This window comes from Tachyglossus aculeatus, chromosome 12 (genome assembly GCF_015852505.1).
Source record: "Tachyglossus aculeatus isolate mTacAcu1 chromosome 12, mTacAcu1.pri, whole genome shotgun sequence".
Classification (NCBI taxonomy): Eukaryota; Metazoa; Chordata; class Mammalia; order Monotremata; family Tachyglossidae; genus Tachyglossus; species Tachyglossus aculeatus.
This window is the reverse complement of record NC_052077.1, coordinates 18,107,428-18,123,570: the sequence shown is the minus strand read 5'-3', so window position 1 is coordinate 18,123,570 and position 16,143 is coordinate 18,107,428. Positions and strand designations below refer to the sequence as shown.

The window sequence follows — 16,143 nt, the reverse complement described above, 5'->3', positions numbered from 1 at the left end:
CTTCCTCACTCAGCCCCACAACACTTAGGAACATATCTATAATTTACTTATTTATATTAATGTCTGTCTCCCCACCTGCTCATTGTGGGTAGGAAATGTTTCTGTTTATTGTTGTATTGTACTCTCCCCAGCTCGTAGTACAGTGTTCTGCACACAGTAAGCACTCACTAAATACAACTGAATGAATTTCAATGGTCCCAAAGATCACATACATAAAAAAGGAAGCCATGGGCCTAACTGCAAGTAATTTGCCTTTAATTACAAGCTGGGGAGTTGGTTTGATAAATTATCAAATTTAAACTTCACCACTGCTCTGCCATTTCTGAATTTTTCTCTCCACAGTCCCTCCTCATCTACCAACAGTCAGATAACCAGATCCTCCACAGTTCACACCAATAATGTTAAGCAGAGAATGGAAAAGATAATCAGAATTATGCAAGAATAGGGATGAAAGGGACCAGCAATAGTCAACAGAAGTCACAGCTGGCTTACAGTTTGGGGAATTCCTTTTGGATGGACATGCTTGACTACTGTGGGATGGGGATCGTGTCAGAATTTGTTTATTTTGTATTCATTCCAATACTTGGTGCAGTGCTCGGCAAATATTGTAACAGTAAAGGTTTTCAAGGGGATTGAAAAAAGCCAACAACTTTAGCCTTGGAAAGTATATCCTATGTCAACAGTGAGGGATGAAAAAAGGTGAGATTAGGGTTATGAGGGACCAAATTTACTTTTCTCCACAATCATCTAACTTCCAACTCCTGGACAGAAATCCCACCTTGTTAGGCCCAACGAAGGGCTCATACTGAGCTTCAGTTTTCATTCCAGCCCTCATTCGAAGGGAGATTTGGTTGTTTCCCCAAATCTCGCATCTCAATCTCCACTTTCCATTCTTGGGGTCCAGGGAGGTATTTTCAAGTCTAGAAAGTTGCCCTCACTCATATTTCCAAGTACCTTAATTCTGCTCGCGAACAGGAGCTAAATAAATATCTGAATTTGAATAATGAAGGCTGCTGGACCTCTGCTGTTTTTTTCCTCTAAAACTGAAAGGTGTCTGCTCTGCTCTTGTCTGTTCAAGGCATCCTATCACCTTGACAAAAATTCCACCCCTGGTGTTAATTAATGCACCCCTTAGTTTCCCTTTGACACGAAAGAGGAATTTTCACACATCTCTGGGATTAACTGTGTAGTCCTGAATCTACTGAGAAGAATGGACACAACAAAATGATAACCAAAGTAAGCAATAATGACAGGTTTATTTAAAATTTCCAGTAGAGAAGACCCACTAGTTTTGGAATAAAAGTACTCAAAGTACTACAGCTTAAGTGAATATAAAAGATTAGCAGAGGTAAAATAAAACCAAACATAGTACAAAAAATTAAAAATATTTCTTTTTTTAAAAAAAAGTTTGAAATGGATTCAAACAGGTTTTTTTCTTTTACTCCTCCAAACATTTAGCACATTTAACTAGGTTTGGCAAAACAATTCACTTAAAAATTAAAGCCTACTTCAGTAATGTAAACTGCATAAAACTGCTCAATAAATTTGAGCATATTGTACAATTTGTCTTGAAATATACAAGCAGTCCACTTTAGGACTGCAGGAATTATTAATTTGCTCTCACAGTTATAAGAATTAACCAGCTGCATAACCGTTTTTTGGAGCAGGGGAGGAGGAGAAGGAGAGGGAAAAATGCCAAAATTACAACTAGGATTAAAAAAAAAAAAATCACAAAAAGGAAACACAGCAAATTTCAGAGTTCAGTTGGTTTCTTGAAACTAATAAAGCTGGGTTTACAGTATAATCTACGTTTTCAGTTGTCACTTTTCCCTCCCTGCCCCCAATATTCCTAAATCCTCTAAACTAATCAACTCTAAACTTCCAAATACACTGTACATACACATTTAGCAAAGAGCATATATCTAACATTGTTCTGACAGCAGTATGTTCAGTACATGATTTTAAAAAGATTATAATGCATTATCGTCAAGATTATCATTTCATTTTTTTTTAAAAGATTATCTATTACTAAACAATTTTAAAATAATTGTAAAAGTCCAGGTAGACAACCCTGTCAGCATGGACTCTCAACCCGATAAAAAAAAAAAAAACACACTTCAGACTAACAGTTAATGCTGGACGTTGCCAGAACATGACCATTAAGTGCCAAATCCGCCAGAAGCATCTGCCTACAGCTCTGTCTTCGGCTCGGTCACCCGCAATCCTGCTGGAAAGATTTGCATTTCATCCATTTTACACCAGAATGTTATCATGTAAACTAAACAGGTTCTTGATACCAACAGTATGTTACAAAGGTTTTCCGTCTGAATCCAACAGTTGGTCACAGAGGTCAAGTATCACCAAGGCTCTTTTTTTTTTTCTCAGCCTTTGCCAGTTTATAAATGGGTCTGACTCATACATCCTTCAAGTACATGCAAGGCTCAATAGTTTTCAAAAGGCAGAAGCCAGGGGCCAATTAAGACACAGACGAAATAGGATTGTGAGGGGAACCCATTTGAGTAAGGACTTTATCCAACCACTGTAGAGGACCGTGCAGATGAATCTCAATCCAGCATGGAGTGCTTGTCACATCCTGGCGGTGATACTCGGCTCCCCAGCCCTGAAAACACGACATTGACGCTTGTCAGTTCAATGGGCAAAATTTCTCACGTTTGCTCCTCAGAATAGCATGGTACCCTAGCAGAAAGACCCTCTCATTATTCCGTGCCTATTGTTACAAGCTTAGTTAAAAATCTCTTTTGCTCTAAATGCTAAGTCCAAAAGAAAAACATGGATCCGCATACACTTGCAATTCAGCAGCCTCTCGCGTCAAAATTCTTCCTTTCGGCAACAGAAATTGAGGGAATAAAGCTAGGAAAGCAACAGAGGCGAGTCAAAGCTCCCTCCCATAATACATTTGAAGCAATGAAGTTCTGAAACAAAACAGGTATGAAGAATCACCTCTAACCAGTTCGGGCAAGGTATTTGGACCCACAAAATGAATTTCCAGCATCATAAACAGAAACAGACACAGTTCAGAACCGGTTCAACCACTGGGGAAGATTCTGAAAACAAGGTCATCAGAGGCTATGGCCTCACCTAGATTTCCAGGTTTAGAATAATTAGACATGGGGTGGTGTAGGTTTCCCACTGTAACAGGCCCACAGCATGCTGTGGGTAAACCTTTTTCTACAGGAAATTCTGAAAAGTCAAGCCATGAATGTGAATTTAAAGACTCTGAGATGGCACCAAAATACATTAAAATGCCCCCATCATAACCTCAAGCTAAGGCTCTTGTAAAGTAGCAAGAAAACAGGAAAGCTGGAGTTACTAAGACCAAGACGTTCCTGGCCGTACCCCACAATATAGGTGATACAATAGGCAGCACCTGAAACTTGGCCAGCAAACATTCTCACCTAAAGACAGTCTTGAAATGAGGTGGTATACAGAAGGACAGAGAAGAGCATAATAGTTTATCAGGACAACCCTATAGATTTAGCATTGCCATTAAAATATCCACAGCCTTTCCGCCATCCACGGCAAGAAGAAATTAGGAGCATCACAACCTACTGCTCTTAGCCCGTTTAACATGATTTCTCTAAAAAAAAAAAAAAGCAAACCTCATTGATGTTCTCTCAATACATTAGCATTCTTGTAAGAAACAAAAATATTCAATGATTACCATTTCCTCTTTGCTCTTGGAGTGCAGGAAAGGGAAGAGGAAAGACAGTACTGAACCCTAAAAAGAGATCTATAGTTTTAGAAGGGGGCAAAATTTGTTAAACTCAGAGGGAAAAAGAGTGGAGCCTATCGCTTACCTTCACAAAACTCATTCGGATAGTGCACATCTTCGTGAGCTCATAAACAGTTTCAAAGCCGTGGTTCACCGACTGAGCCAGTAACTGAGCAAACTCTTGATTGTTAAAAATTTTCAAACTGCAACCGCTGGGGATCTTGCAAACAGTGGTGGGGTGGAATCCGTGGTGATAGTTGCAATTCCGACTTTGCACGAAGATGCTGCTGTCGCTGAGGCACTCGGCGTACACTTCCCCTCCAACATAGTAGAGGTGAACTCCTGAAAAGAAATAAGACAAGAGTCCCCATCTTTAAGGAGTTCAAAGGCAGCCACTCCCATTGATCTGGGCTTTGAAAAATTACAACTAGAGTTGGTTTTAAAAACACCCCCTCGCTCAGGCAAGGCACTTTTTTTTGGTGAAGGAAAAGCAGATATTTATTTTTTTAAATGTCCCAATGGGTACCACTACTTTATGCTGTGAAATAATTACCGGTAAAACCTCTTATACAGACACACCTTGCTAAGCAGCAATCAGTGCTAGTTGAAATGAAGTTTACTCCTGATGACATCAATCGTATCCAAATGACTGCCATGGCCAAACAATAGTTTGGAAGCAGTTCTATTACTCAGGTCCTTCTTAAATTTTACTTCCTATTCTCCATATACTTGTTTCCAAGACCCTCCTCCCATTTTCCAACCCACTCCATGCCCTCCCTGTTACTCCCCATTATTTTCAGATCTCTGCCTGCAGCTGGGCTACTTAGGAAATTTTAAATGAGGTGTTTTGGGGAGAGATAGAAAGATGAGGAAGAGACAGAGGAGAAACCAGAAAGGCACAGGTGAAGGAAGTGCAGCGGAAAGCTGCACAGATGTTAGCTCAGGAAAAAGCTTTTCTGGCCCAGAAAGTATGGAAAAAAAAATAATTCACATGGTGAGAAAACAGATCTCACTGAGTCACCACCTGCTTTCCTGTGAGCTCCAGAGAACCAGTGTAGGAAAATGATTTTTCCCAGCTTGAAAAGGGGTCAGGGGGTGAAAAAGAAGAGCCAAACCCACACCTGTGCCACGATGACGATGCAGATGAATTTAAATAGGCCACCCTGGGTTACAGGCTCCAGGGCCTCATGGCATTACACAGGTCATCCTATATTTAACAATGAAAGTGCTCAGCTCAACAAAAATACAAAGCAGCGAGTCCTAATGGAAAGGGCACAAGACAGAGTTGGGAACCCAAGTTCTAGTTGCAGCTCTGCCCTGGCATGCATGACCTTGGGCAAATCACCTAACTTATCAGTGCTTCAGTCTTCTCATCTGTTAAAATGGGGGCGGGAGGGGGGAAGTGCCGATATCTGATCTGCTTATTTTGTAATCTTTCCTAGTGCTCAGAGTGAGCGCTAAATAAATGTCATTACTGTTACTATAATCAAACCCTTCCGAAGAGATGAGGGATCAGGATAGCCACGAAAAAGCAAAAGATTTATGGATGAACGGATGTGTGCAAATGCTACTCTGAAAAGATACATTTCAAGGGCTTTTACATCTCCTACAGTCAGACATTTCTTGTTTTACAGTGAACATTCTAGTAATGAGACTTTTGATAAAGCAGCCTCAAAAAAGAGTAGCAAAGAGGTTCTGCCTTTGCGACACCAAGCTGGCACAACAGCAATGGAGCAACAACAGAGAAGCAGCATGGCCTAGTAGATAGAGCACAAACCTGGGAGTCAGGGGGACCTGGGTCCTAATTCTAGCTGTGTCACGTGTCTGCTGTGTGACCCTGGGCAAGTCACTTGATTTCTCTGTGCCTGAAAACTCGTGCTGCGCAACAACAACATGGGAGAGAGTTGATGGCGGAGACTCATTTACTGCACAGAAGGAGGCAACGGTAAACATTTTTGTATTTTTACCAAGAAAACTCTAAGGATCCACCACCGGAACAATTGCAGGTGGAGATGGGGCGTTCTGGGAGACATGTGTCCATGGAGTCACTAAGTCGCTATGGGTCGAAATGACTCAACAGCACAAAGGAAGACAAGACAGTTACCTCATCTGTAAAATGGGGATTAAAGCTGTGAGCCCTATGGGAGACAGGGACTGTGTCCAACCCAATTACCTTGTATCTCCCCTAGCACTTAGGACAATGCCTGGCACATAGTAAACACTTAACAAGTACCACAATTATTATTCTTATTAATTCATTCAAAATTATTTATTGAGCGCTTACTGTGTGCAGAGCACCATACTTGGAAAGTACAATACAGCACATAGAGAGAGACAATCCCTGACCACAATGGGGTATCATTATTATTATCCCATTGGGCTGTAGTGAGCTCCCTGGGGGCAGGGACTGTGTTTCCTACATCTAATGTAGTGACGGTCGTGTTATTTTTGGAGCACCTACTAAATGCAATGCACGATACTTGTTGGAGATGGGACTCTAGGAGGGCTTTGAAGGTTGGGAGGATTGCAGTCCAGTGGATTTGGGGAGGGGGGAGAGGGTTTTAGGGAAAGTGAGTTCCAGGTCCCAGGGACATGTGGGCAAGGAGTTAGTACAGCGCTCCTCACAAAGTAGGTGTTCCATAAATACTACTGACTGCCTGGTGAGTTTTAGTACCTACTGTTCCCTAATCACCTGCTCATCCTCCCCACCAAAACCAAACATCACAGAAAGCAATCATCATATTGTTCCTCTTACAGTCTAGTTGCCACCGTCGGACTCAGAATACCAAGTTAGATAGACCATTAGTCTGATCTAGTAATGGCACTGCTTATGTTCTTTATTGAAAGGAACTGGCCTCCTAAGTCTTAAACTTCTAAAATCTCAGCTTCTACCGAACCGCATCTTGACTATTGTACACATATTGCCTAGCAACATCCCACCTCACCTCTCACGCCACCAACTCTCATGTTCTGTCCCAACAGTTCCCACCAAAATCCTTGCACTTTGCTCCTTGCTCCTCATGGCTTCTCTTTGCCGTGACTCTTAAATGCTACATTCTCCACAAGGAGAAGATATAAGAACGTGTTTTTCACAACTGCTGTCTTCAACCACAATTTTATTCCAGAGCAAATGAGAGCATTTTAGCATGCAAAAGGAGGGGAAAACCCCAAAGGGAAGTTTCCTTATGGAAAATGCTTAACAAACTGGGTACCTGGAAGAAGTCACAATAAAAAAGTTTCCCTTTCCTAGTGGTAAAATCTCCTGTCCACCATGGACAAACCTCATTCCTGAGACTTCACTGAGACCGAGAGCCTTAGTGAAGGAACTGATTTTCATGCTAGTGGTTTGTGCAATTGTTCAATCGATCAATGGTATTTATTCAACGCTTGCTGTGTGCAGGGCATTATACTAAGCACTTAGGAAAGCACAATACAACAGAGTTGGCAGACAAGATCCATGTCTACAAGGAGCTTCAGGTCTAGAATCAATTCCCTTCGAAGCCCAGAATACAACAAGCAACTTGGCAGGCAGGAGGTGCAGCAAACAACAAACACACAATTCTTCTCCCCTCCACACATAATTTATTGTTTTTATTATTGTCTGTCTCCCCCTCTAGACTGTAAGCTCATTGTAGTCAGGGATCGTGTCCACCAACACTGTAATACTGTACTCTCCCAAGTGCTTAGTACAGTGCACTTACTCACAGTAAGCACTTAATAAATATGATTGACTGATTAAATAGGGTGAGGCAAAGTCTCACCATTATAGGCTGGAAATTCCCTTGTCAACTTCAGTGCTTCACCCGACTGAGCACTGCCTTTGAAGACTATCAAAGAAACAAGCCCAGGACAACAGCATTCACAGATGTCTATTTTGAGTCACTTAATAATATTACCACAAAAATTGAATGAAATTCTAGCATTTCCTTTATAAAATGGAAACACACAGCCATTTTCATTAGTTGGGCTTCACAAGTCTTGCAATATTTCACTTAGTCCACATTTCACTCTGCTGTTCAGGGCATTTTTCTAAAATCACTGTTCTGCACACATCTCCCCTCACCTTACAAACTTCCAATGGTTGCTCATTCACTCTGCATCAAATAGAAGCCTCTGAGCACTGCCTTTAAAGCACTCAACCAGCACTCTCCCTCCAACAACAATAATAATATAATTGCAATAATAAGGCAGTTGTTGAGTGGTTACTCTGTCCCAAGCACTGTTCTGAGAGCTGGGATAGACAAAATGAAATTGGATCAGAGGCCAGTCGCTATCCCATATACGGCTCATGGTCTAAGGGGGAGGAAGAATAGGTACTTAATCCCCATTTTACAGTTGAAGGAACTGAGGCCCAAAGAAGTTAAATAACTTGTTCAAGGTCACACAGCAAGCGATGGAACCGGGATTGGAACCCAGGTCTCCTGATTCCAAGGGCTGAGGTCTTACGGGCTGCTTCTCTTTTTCCTTGCTCCTCTAGCGCTACAGTCCAGCTCTCACGCTTCATTCCTCAAATCAATCAATTTATTGGGCATTTATTGTGGTTCCTCCAGCTAATCTACTCACTGTGGCTCTGTTCTTATCTTTCTCACTGCCGACCTCTTTTTTCATACCCTTTCCCCCACTTGCACCACCTTCCCACTTCACCTCCATCTGACCACTGTTTTCCCCCACTTTCAAAGATCTTTTGAAGACACAGCTTCTCCAGCAGGCCTTTCCTGATTGAGTTCTAATCTCCCCATTTTATATCCACTTACCACATCAGCACATCCTTCCCCACCCGGCCCCTACGGTATTTGTGTACACTTCTCTATTCTCTATTACTGCTTCCTATCTGTAATTAATAGAAGTGTTTGTCTCCCTCAGACTGCAAGCTTTTTGAGGGCAAGGATCATGTCTACTACTTCTATTGTACTTTCTCATGCACTTAGTACAGTGCCCTGTACATAGTTGGCATTCAAATACTCAAAGTGGTTGAAAGAAATTAGTCAAAAAAGATATAGGACAGAACCTAATTAGCTTCGCTTCTCCTTTCCATTACATTTTTACTGAGTTTTCTGGATGGTAAGCTCATTGTGTGCAGGGAATGTGTCAGTTATATTGCTGTGTTGTACTCTTCTAAGCGCTTAGTACAGTTTTCTACCCTCAATGAGCACTTGGTTTATTTATTGATTGACTTTTCATTGAAATTTAGGTCTCTATGTCTCTGGATTGGGACCTTCTTTTGTTTTCTTAGCCTGGGAATGCAGGGAAAAGGAAGGAGTTGGATGACACAGTAGAAATATTGCTAAAGACCAAATGTATACTTCCGAGTTACTGCTTTCAACGTGACTTTATCCTGTGCCGACATATAAAAGCAGACCTAACGGACACTGAGAAAACTTTGACTGTTATGACTGCTGTAAATTAAAATACCACTAAGAGTTGCAGAACCACATACACAAGAAAATGGATTGGGAAACAAAGAAGTTCCTGGCACTACACAATGGAAGACAAGTGGATGCCATTAAAAAATAACAGCTAGCACACAAAACCAGTGCCTGGGACTGCTATAACCCTTTGCCTCTAGAGTGACAAAAATCTGCTCAGGGGGCACTGCACAGTGAAAAGAAAGAACAGTAAGAAACACACCTTTGCCAATGTGCCGCCTGGTGTTTTCAATGGTGGAATTCCGGTTAACGTTGGAGAGCAGCCCAAGGCAGAACCGGTTCTTGTTGTTAGAAGGATCGGTGAAACCATCCACCAACACGCTTGTGGAGGAGGCATGGAACGCTTCACCCACACGATTGTTGAGCTCATAGTAGACAATGGAGCACCAGTGTTTCGGCTCTTCATAAGCAACTGCTTGAACATCTGGCAAAGAAGAAAAGGTTATAGTCAACTGGCAGAGGAATTAATGAGAGTCTGAATCTTAAGAACTGTAAACTATGTTGTAGGCTTGGCTTAAGATCACGGAATGAAGTTCTGGATAACTGCTAATGAAGCATAGCTTGTCTATGATGTTCAAAGTAGAAAATTTCTGTTAAGTTTTGAGCACTTTTGGTCACATTACTATCAAATATTAGCGAGCCCCACACCCCCAATCCTAGAGCAGATTTACTTTGTGGATAGAAATGTATTCGTGTTCATTGATTACTCCCAAAGTGTAAGGTGCCACACTGAATACAGCGTTAGGCCAGGCCACAAAGGCAGCACGTCTGTCACGTGCAGAAGCAAGACCTACAAAAACTGCTTGGTGCTCAGTGCAGGAGATGTGACAGGAAACACCAGGTTTATGCTTTGAAAGCATCAATACTCTCGTGCCTTCCCAAAGCCATTTGAAACAACTTTTAATTATTAGTGCAAAGTTACTCTGCCTTCCTAAGGTGATGCCAGTAATGATCAAGGCCACGACTTTGCCCGAGCTCTCAAACTCAGGAAGAAATCTTGTCAGCTGGCCATTCTTACGGAATGAATCATATCTCTCGCACACAGATTTCATACTAACTTCCTTACATTTGCTTTAAGTCATGCAGAGCAGGTGCGTTTTGTCTCTCCATTCCCAGCATGGGCCAACAATGGAAATTACCCAACTCCACTGACAGGATGCAGCTTGTTAAATCAAGTCTCTTAAGACTAACAAATCTCCACACAGAACACGCTCGGGAGCATTTAAAACTCAAAGGTTTTTAAGGCAAGTTCTTATAGAGGAAGGCTTCTTTTATTAACAAATGAGAAATTGAGAAAATTCACACAGTACAGTCAATATACCACTGCATACTGTTCTACAGTTTTGAACCCTTAAACACAGAATCCCCAAAAATAAAATGAAAAAGAGACGCCTGGTAACATCGAGGGGAAACGGAAGCAGTTTTCTCTTGTTGAACAAACTCTGAATTATAAAAAAAGTATTTTATTTCAGTAGTTGGGAAAAAGTTGAAAAAAGTGATTGCTATGAGGAAAATACACATTTCAAAAAGAAATGTTTAAGAAGTACAAAAAGGTCTGAACCGAAAAATTAAAACATTTTCTCTGGTTATTCTTTTTTATTATTTGTTAAGCGCTTACTACGTGACAGGCACTGTATGAAGCACTGGGGTAGATACAAGCTAATCAGGTTGGACACAGTCCCTCTCCCGTGGTGGGACTCACAGCCTCAACCCCCCATTTCAGAGTTGAGGTAACTGAGGCACAGAGAAGTTAAGTCACTTGCCCAAGGTCACACAGCAGGCAAGCAATGGAGCTGGGATTAGAACCCAGGTCCTTCTGACTCCTACGCCCATGCTCTATCCACTAGGCCACACTGCTTCTTAGCTTGTTAGAAAAGATGCTCATCTGCAATAAACAATACTCCACACAGGACAAAGCTGTGGCTTATTTGAATTCTTCAAAATCTGCATGTGGCTTCAGAGGAAGGAACGCTGATAAACATGAGCTCTAAGGCCTTCATCAGCTGCAAGGACTGCACATGGCCCTGTTAATCTACCAAAACCAGCAGGGGAATCAAACAACCCCACAGTACAATGTTACCCAAATGTAAGCTCAGGAAAAAAAGAAAGAGAAATCATTTAACCCATAACTGCAAAGCTATTTAAAGGTCACGTCCATTTCCTGATCAAGACACCTTAGTCAACTAGCAAGTAATGGAATAATAGATGGCTCACAGGCTTGTAGTCTTCCTCTAGTGCCCTGGTCCCTCTGCTCGCTGCTGATCCTTTCTTCCAAATATCATCAATCGTATTTATTGAGCGCTTACTGTGTGCAGAGCACTGTACTAAGCGCTTGGGAAGTACAAGTTGGCAACATATAGAGATATACGGGAATCAGTTCCCATTTTCCACAATACTTTCCACTACAGAAGCAGCATGGTCTCTCCCAAGCACTTAGTACAGTACTCTGCACACAGTAAGTGCTCAATAAATACGATTGAATGAATGAATTAATGCAAGAAAGAGGACCAGCCTGGGAGTCAGAGGACCTGGGTTCTAATACCAGCTCTGCCACAGGTCTGCTGTGTGACCCTGGGCAAGTCACTCAACTTCTCTGGGAATTAGTTACCTTATGTGCAAAATGGGGGTTAAAGTTGTGAGCTGTGAGGTAGATGGTTAAAGGAAAAGACATGAAAGTCTTTTTTTTTTTTTTGCCTGAAGCCCTGCACATTAAATCTTCCCTCTGATTGGGAGCTGGACAGACAGCCTAGTACAAGGGAAGGAAGCATGGTCCATCCTGGCTCCACCACCTGCCAGCTTTGTGACCTTGGATAAGTCACTTGACCTTTCTGGGCCCCAACTTTCTCTTTTGTGAAATGAGGCTGAAGATAACTATCCTCTTTCCGTTTTCAATTTTTAAATGGTATTTGTTAACTGCTTAATATTTGCCACTCACTGTCCTAAGTGCTAGGCTAATCAAGTTGGATGCAGTACCTATGGCACAAGGGCCTGACAGTCTTAATCTCCATTTCACAGATGAGGTAACTGAGGCCCAGAGAAATGGAGTGACTTGCCCAAGGTTCTACAGCAGAGACGGTATTAGAACCCAGGTCCTTCTGACTCCCAGCCCCGTGCTCTATCCACTAAGCAACTGCAGACATGTGACCTCCAAAACCAAAGCAAGAGCAGGTGAAGCACTTAGTACAGTGCTCTGCACCAGCAGGCACTCAATAGATACCACTGATTGATTGAGGGCTACTGAATGAATCCGTGGCTAGCCTCAAGGCAGGGAGGAAATGGTGTAGGGTGTAAACGACTACTGGTTAAAGCTCCTGCCCCTTTCCCCATCACTCTATTGTCAGAAAGTGGTCTTTAAAATAATTGTCAGACCCTATTCTAAATGAAAACCAGTGACTTAAGTGATGACTACTGGGTAGGTGACATTTTTAAAAGCTGTGTCACCTGTTCCAGTTACTTCAAAGGCAGGACAAGAGTTGGTAATACTCAGGCCTTTCAACACATAGCTTGAAAAAGCAATGTACTGTGAACAGACTAGAAGGGACAGGGCATTTTAATGAGAAGTATCCAACCCTTCATTCTCCTGTGATGTTCAAATTTTGAAAATCAGCTTGTAAATCCTCTCCTACTGCATCCTCTGGTTCATTCTATCCAGCAGACTCACTTGATTATGCTACGCTCACTTCCCGCTTGATGATGCTGAGCATGGCCAGGTTAAAAACTCAACAGGTGGCCTGCCAGGAAACATGAATTTGTGTCCCACGAGCTGGCTCAGCTCTGTCCTTGTTATTTTAAAAGGCTACTCTCCTTGCTACAGAAAACCTTCCCAAAGGTATTCGTCTTCGATACCACCAGAGATGGGAATGGTTTGCCCAACATGAATGGGAGCAATACTTAACACGGTAAAGTTTCGTGCTTGAGAAACTCCAAGCCCAAGACAGCTGTAGCGGGGCAAGACCACTTACCTCCTCTGTTTATGTCAGGGGGCATTGAAGGCGCCATCATGTTTGTATCCATTGGCTGTGACCCATCCTGGGTCATAGGATCCTCGGGAGGGAGGTAAGCAGGAGGAGGAGTATCGGCTAATGGATTAGAAAAAACGGATTAAAAATGTTCCTGCACCAACACACACTCGTCAGCCTTGAAATTCTCAAAGCCGAGAGCAGCTACAACTCATCACAGCAACCACGGACCTTGATGCATGGAAACAAAAATTATAAGCCTGAGACTATAACTAAATATAACCAAAGTGCTTCCATGGCGGGGGGCAGGGGGGTCAAGGGAAAGACCAAATGATTATTCAGAATATATTCAGCGTGGAGATAATAATAACAAATGTGGTATTTGTTAAGGGCTTACTATGTGCCAAGCACTGTACAGGAGTGGATTTGAGACTATCAGGTAAAAGGGAGAACAGGGATTGAGTCTCCATTTTGCAGATGAGCAAACTGAGGCACAGAGCAGTTACACAGTAAACAAATGGTGGAGTTGGGAGTAGAATTCGGATCCTCTGATTCCTGGGTCCATGCTTTTTCCTGTAGGCCATGCTGCTTATCATCTGTGAGGCAACAAAATGCACTACTGAGACCGCCCAACTGCAGGAGATTCCCGCATCTATCCCATTACTACTTCAGAAATGTGTGATAAAGTGCTTGATGTCACCAGATTGCTGAGGATATGTAGCTTCGGGGGCCTGGCTGCATTAACACGCCACCCCCTGAGAAATTGCTTTGCTGAAGTTACTCTACAGCTTTATATCCACTGTCAATTTTCCAGGATTCAGAGAGATACTTGTGAACATTCCCTTCTCTATACTAGCGCAAGCTATTATGGATTAACAGCAAATAAATGTTGGCCTTAGGGCTCTTAAAGTTCAGGCTTTTTTCCCTTTCGGTACTTTTCCAAAAAAGCAAACCTCCAATTGCGGCTGATCTTGTTTGCCCTGGAGGGCCTTTAAAAGAAGATCCTTACACATCTTAAAACAAAGCTGCACAAGACCCTTCTGTTCCACCCTCAGGAGCTTGAATAATTTTGCCTCACTAAGCCATAGTTAGCCAACCCAACATGTAAAATGTACTAGAAGAACCGGGTCCCTGATTTTATTAGACTGACCTTCTAGAAGCTTCCACCACATCCCAGTGTCTTAGCACATCTGAGAAGAGTGCAAAGGAACTGGGACAGAAGGGCCCAAATCAGTCAGGGTGTCTCCTGTTTCCGACCACCACCACCACTCCGGTTAGACAGTCAGTCAACCGTATTTATTGAGCTCTTACTGTGTGCAGGGCACTGTACAAAGCATTGGGAGAGTACACTATAACGGACATATTCCCTGCCCAAAAAGAGCTTATGGTTAGTTTCTCTGTGGTTCTGTGATCAGTTCTCCACTTCTTCCCACTCCCATCCTCACTGTGCTAACAAAGGGTGTCTGCCTAGAGAGTGTTCAGGGCAATGATTCAAAGTACTGAGTCAGGGCTAAAGGGGCCTCATCTGGATGTCTTTTTCATCCTCTCTAGTGCTCCTCAATTCAATTTCTCCACCGCAGCTGCACTGCTGACTCTGCTTTACCTCCGAGCCAGGAATGCAGGCAGTCAACCTCCTCAGAGACCAAACCCAATGAACTTTCACAAACCAGCTGGTGGGGATGAATTGGGAGACTCTCTTACTAAAGGTAAAGCCTAGAACCTGGGTAATTTGCTTTGCCATCTGAAATGGAGGGTCTCCATTTCTCTGATTCCCCTGGCCCCAAATTCCTAATCTAAGACCAACACATTTATTTAACTGATTGGGCATTCCAGTGATTTTTTTTCCTTCCATCATATTTTGCAGGAACACAAACCAAAGCAGGAAAAAAAAAAACCCAACCACTAACATACTTTTAAGAGTTATCTGAAAACCTCAGAGGACTATTTTTAAGATAGCAACATGGATAGTGACTAAGTAAATCCAGTCAATTTTAATGAAAAATGCTCACCCACTATTACTAAAAATACCTTCTTTCCAACAAAGGAAAATATTTATTGATATCAAGTGTATCTATTTGTCCACAATCCTCTCTCTCAGGGACTAGCAGAAACAACTTTGGCATTAATCACTTGAGTTTTTGTACATATTTTGCTTATTCAACCACAGTTCAAAACAATATTTTTATTATGTCTTAATATTCCCCTTGAAGTTAAAGGCTGATTAAGACAGGGAGAATGGTGGAGGAGGGGTAGCCCTGTTGTCTTCAGTCGCAGGCTGATCGCTTCCAGGGCTTCTGCTCAGCTGGTTTTCAGCTGAAGTATATTTGTTTCTTGGGATTACATCACCATTTGAATAAATTTAATCACAAAGTGATGGTATGATCCGCAGGGAAACATCTTTCTTCTGTAGAGCTGTAACCTATTGCTGAACTCAGAATTGGGTGTCTTTCCTGTGCTCAGAGGTGGAGCAAAGCTGTGCTCCTCATATGACAAAATATCTATACATATGTACATATACTTCTTTGCTTTGTGACCGTGGGCAAATCACTTAACTTCCCTGTGCCTCAGTTACCTCATCTGTAAAATGGGGATTGAGACTGTGAGCCCTACTTGGGACAAAGGACTGTATCCACACCAATTCGCTTGGATCCACCCCAGCGCTTAGTACAGTGGCTGGCACGTAGCAAGTTCTTAAATACCATAATCAATATACAAAGATATATATATATATATATATATATATACACACACACACACAAATTTAATCATATGTTCCACACTAGGACCAAAGACTGCAAAATTGACAAGATGTAGTCAATTTTGAAAATAAAATAAAGATGTAGTTGTTTTTGAAAACTTTTGGAACAAAGAGGGGAAAAAGCTTATTTCTACTGTAGAAATCTGAATGTCCAACTGGGAACCAGGCATTTTCTCAGATTGCCTTAATGTCTTCACACCCAAAGCTACATTTTAAGCTTCTTTTTTCTTTTTAAACCACTAGCCAGCTGACTCAGCTTTCCCTAAG

General features: G+C 42.1%; 1 protein-coding gene across 2 annotated transcripts in view; it reads right to left on the bottom strand.

Annotated features, from left to right (window-relative positions):
• Positions 1-1,237: 1,237 nt before the first annotated feature.
• SMAD1 (SMAD family member 1) overlaps positions 1,238-16,143 on the bottom strand; it is a 40,971-nt gene continuing 26,065 nt past the window's right edge. The window contains exons 3-6 of one of the 2 annotated variants that reach the window (XM_038755018.1): positions 13,122-13,238; positions 9,362-9,583; positions 3,819-4,075; positions 1,238-2,620 (exon numbers count right to left, since the gene is read on the bottom strand). In XM_038755018.1, the coding sequence (XP_038610946.1) occupies positions 2,477-2,620; positions 3,819-4,075; positions 9,362-9,583; positions 13,122-13,238 (740 nt within the window). In that variant the 3' untranslated portion in view covers positions 1,238-2,476. The remainder of the gene's footprint in view (positions 2,621-3,818; positions 4,076-9,361; positions 9,584-13,121; positions 13,239-16,143) is intronic. The other variant, XM_038755017.1, reaches the window with a different exon arrangement.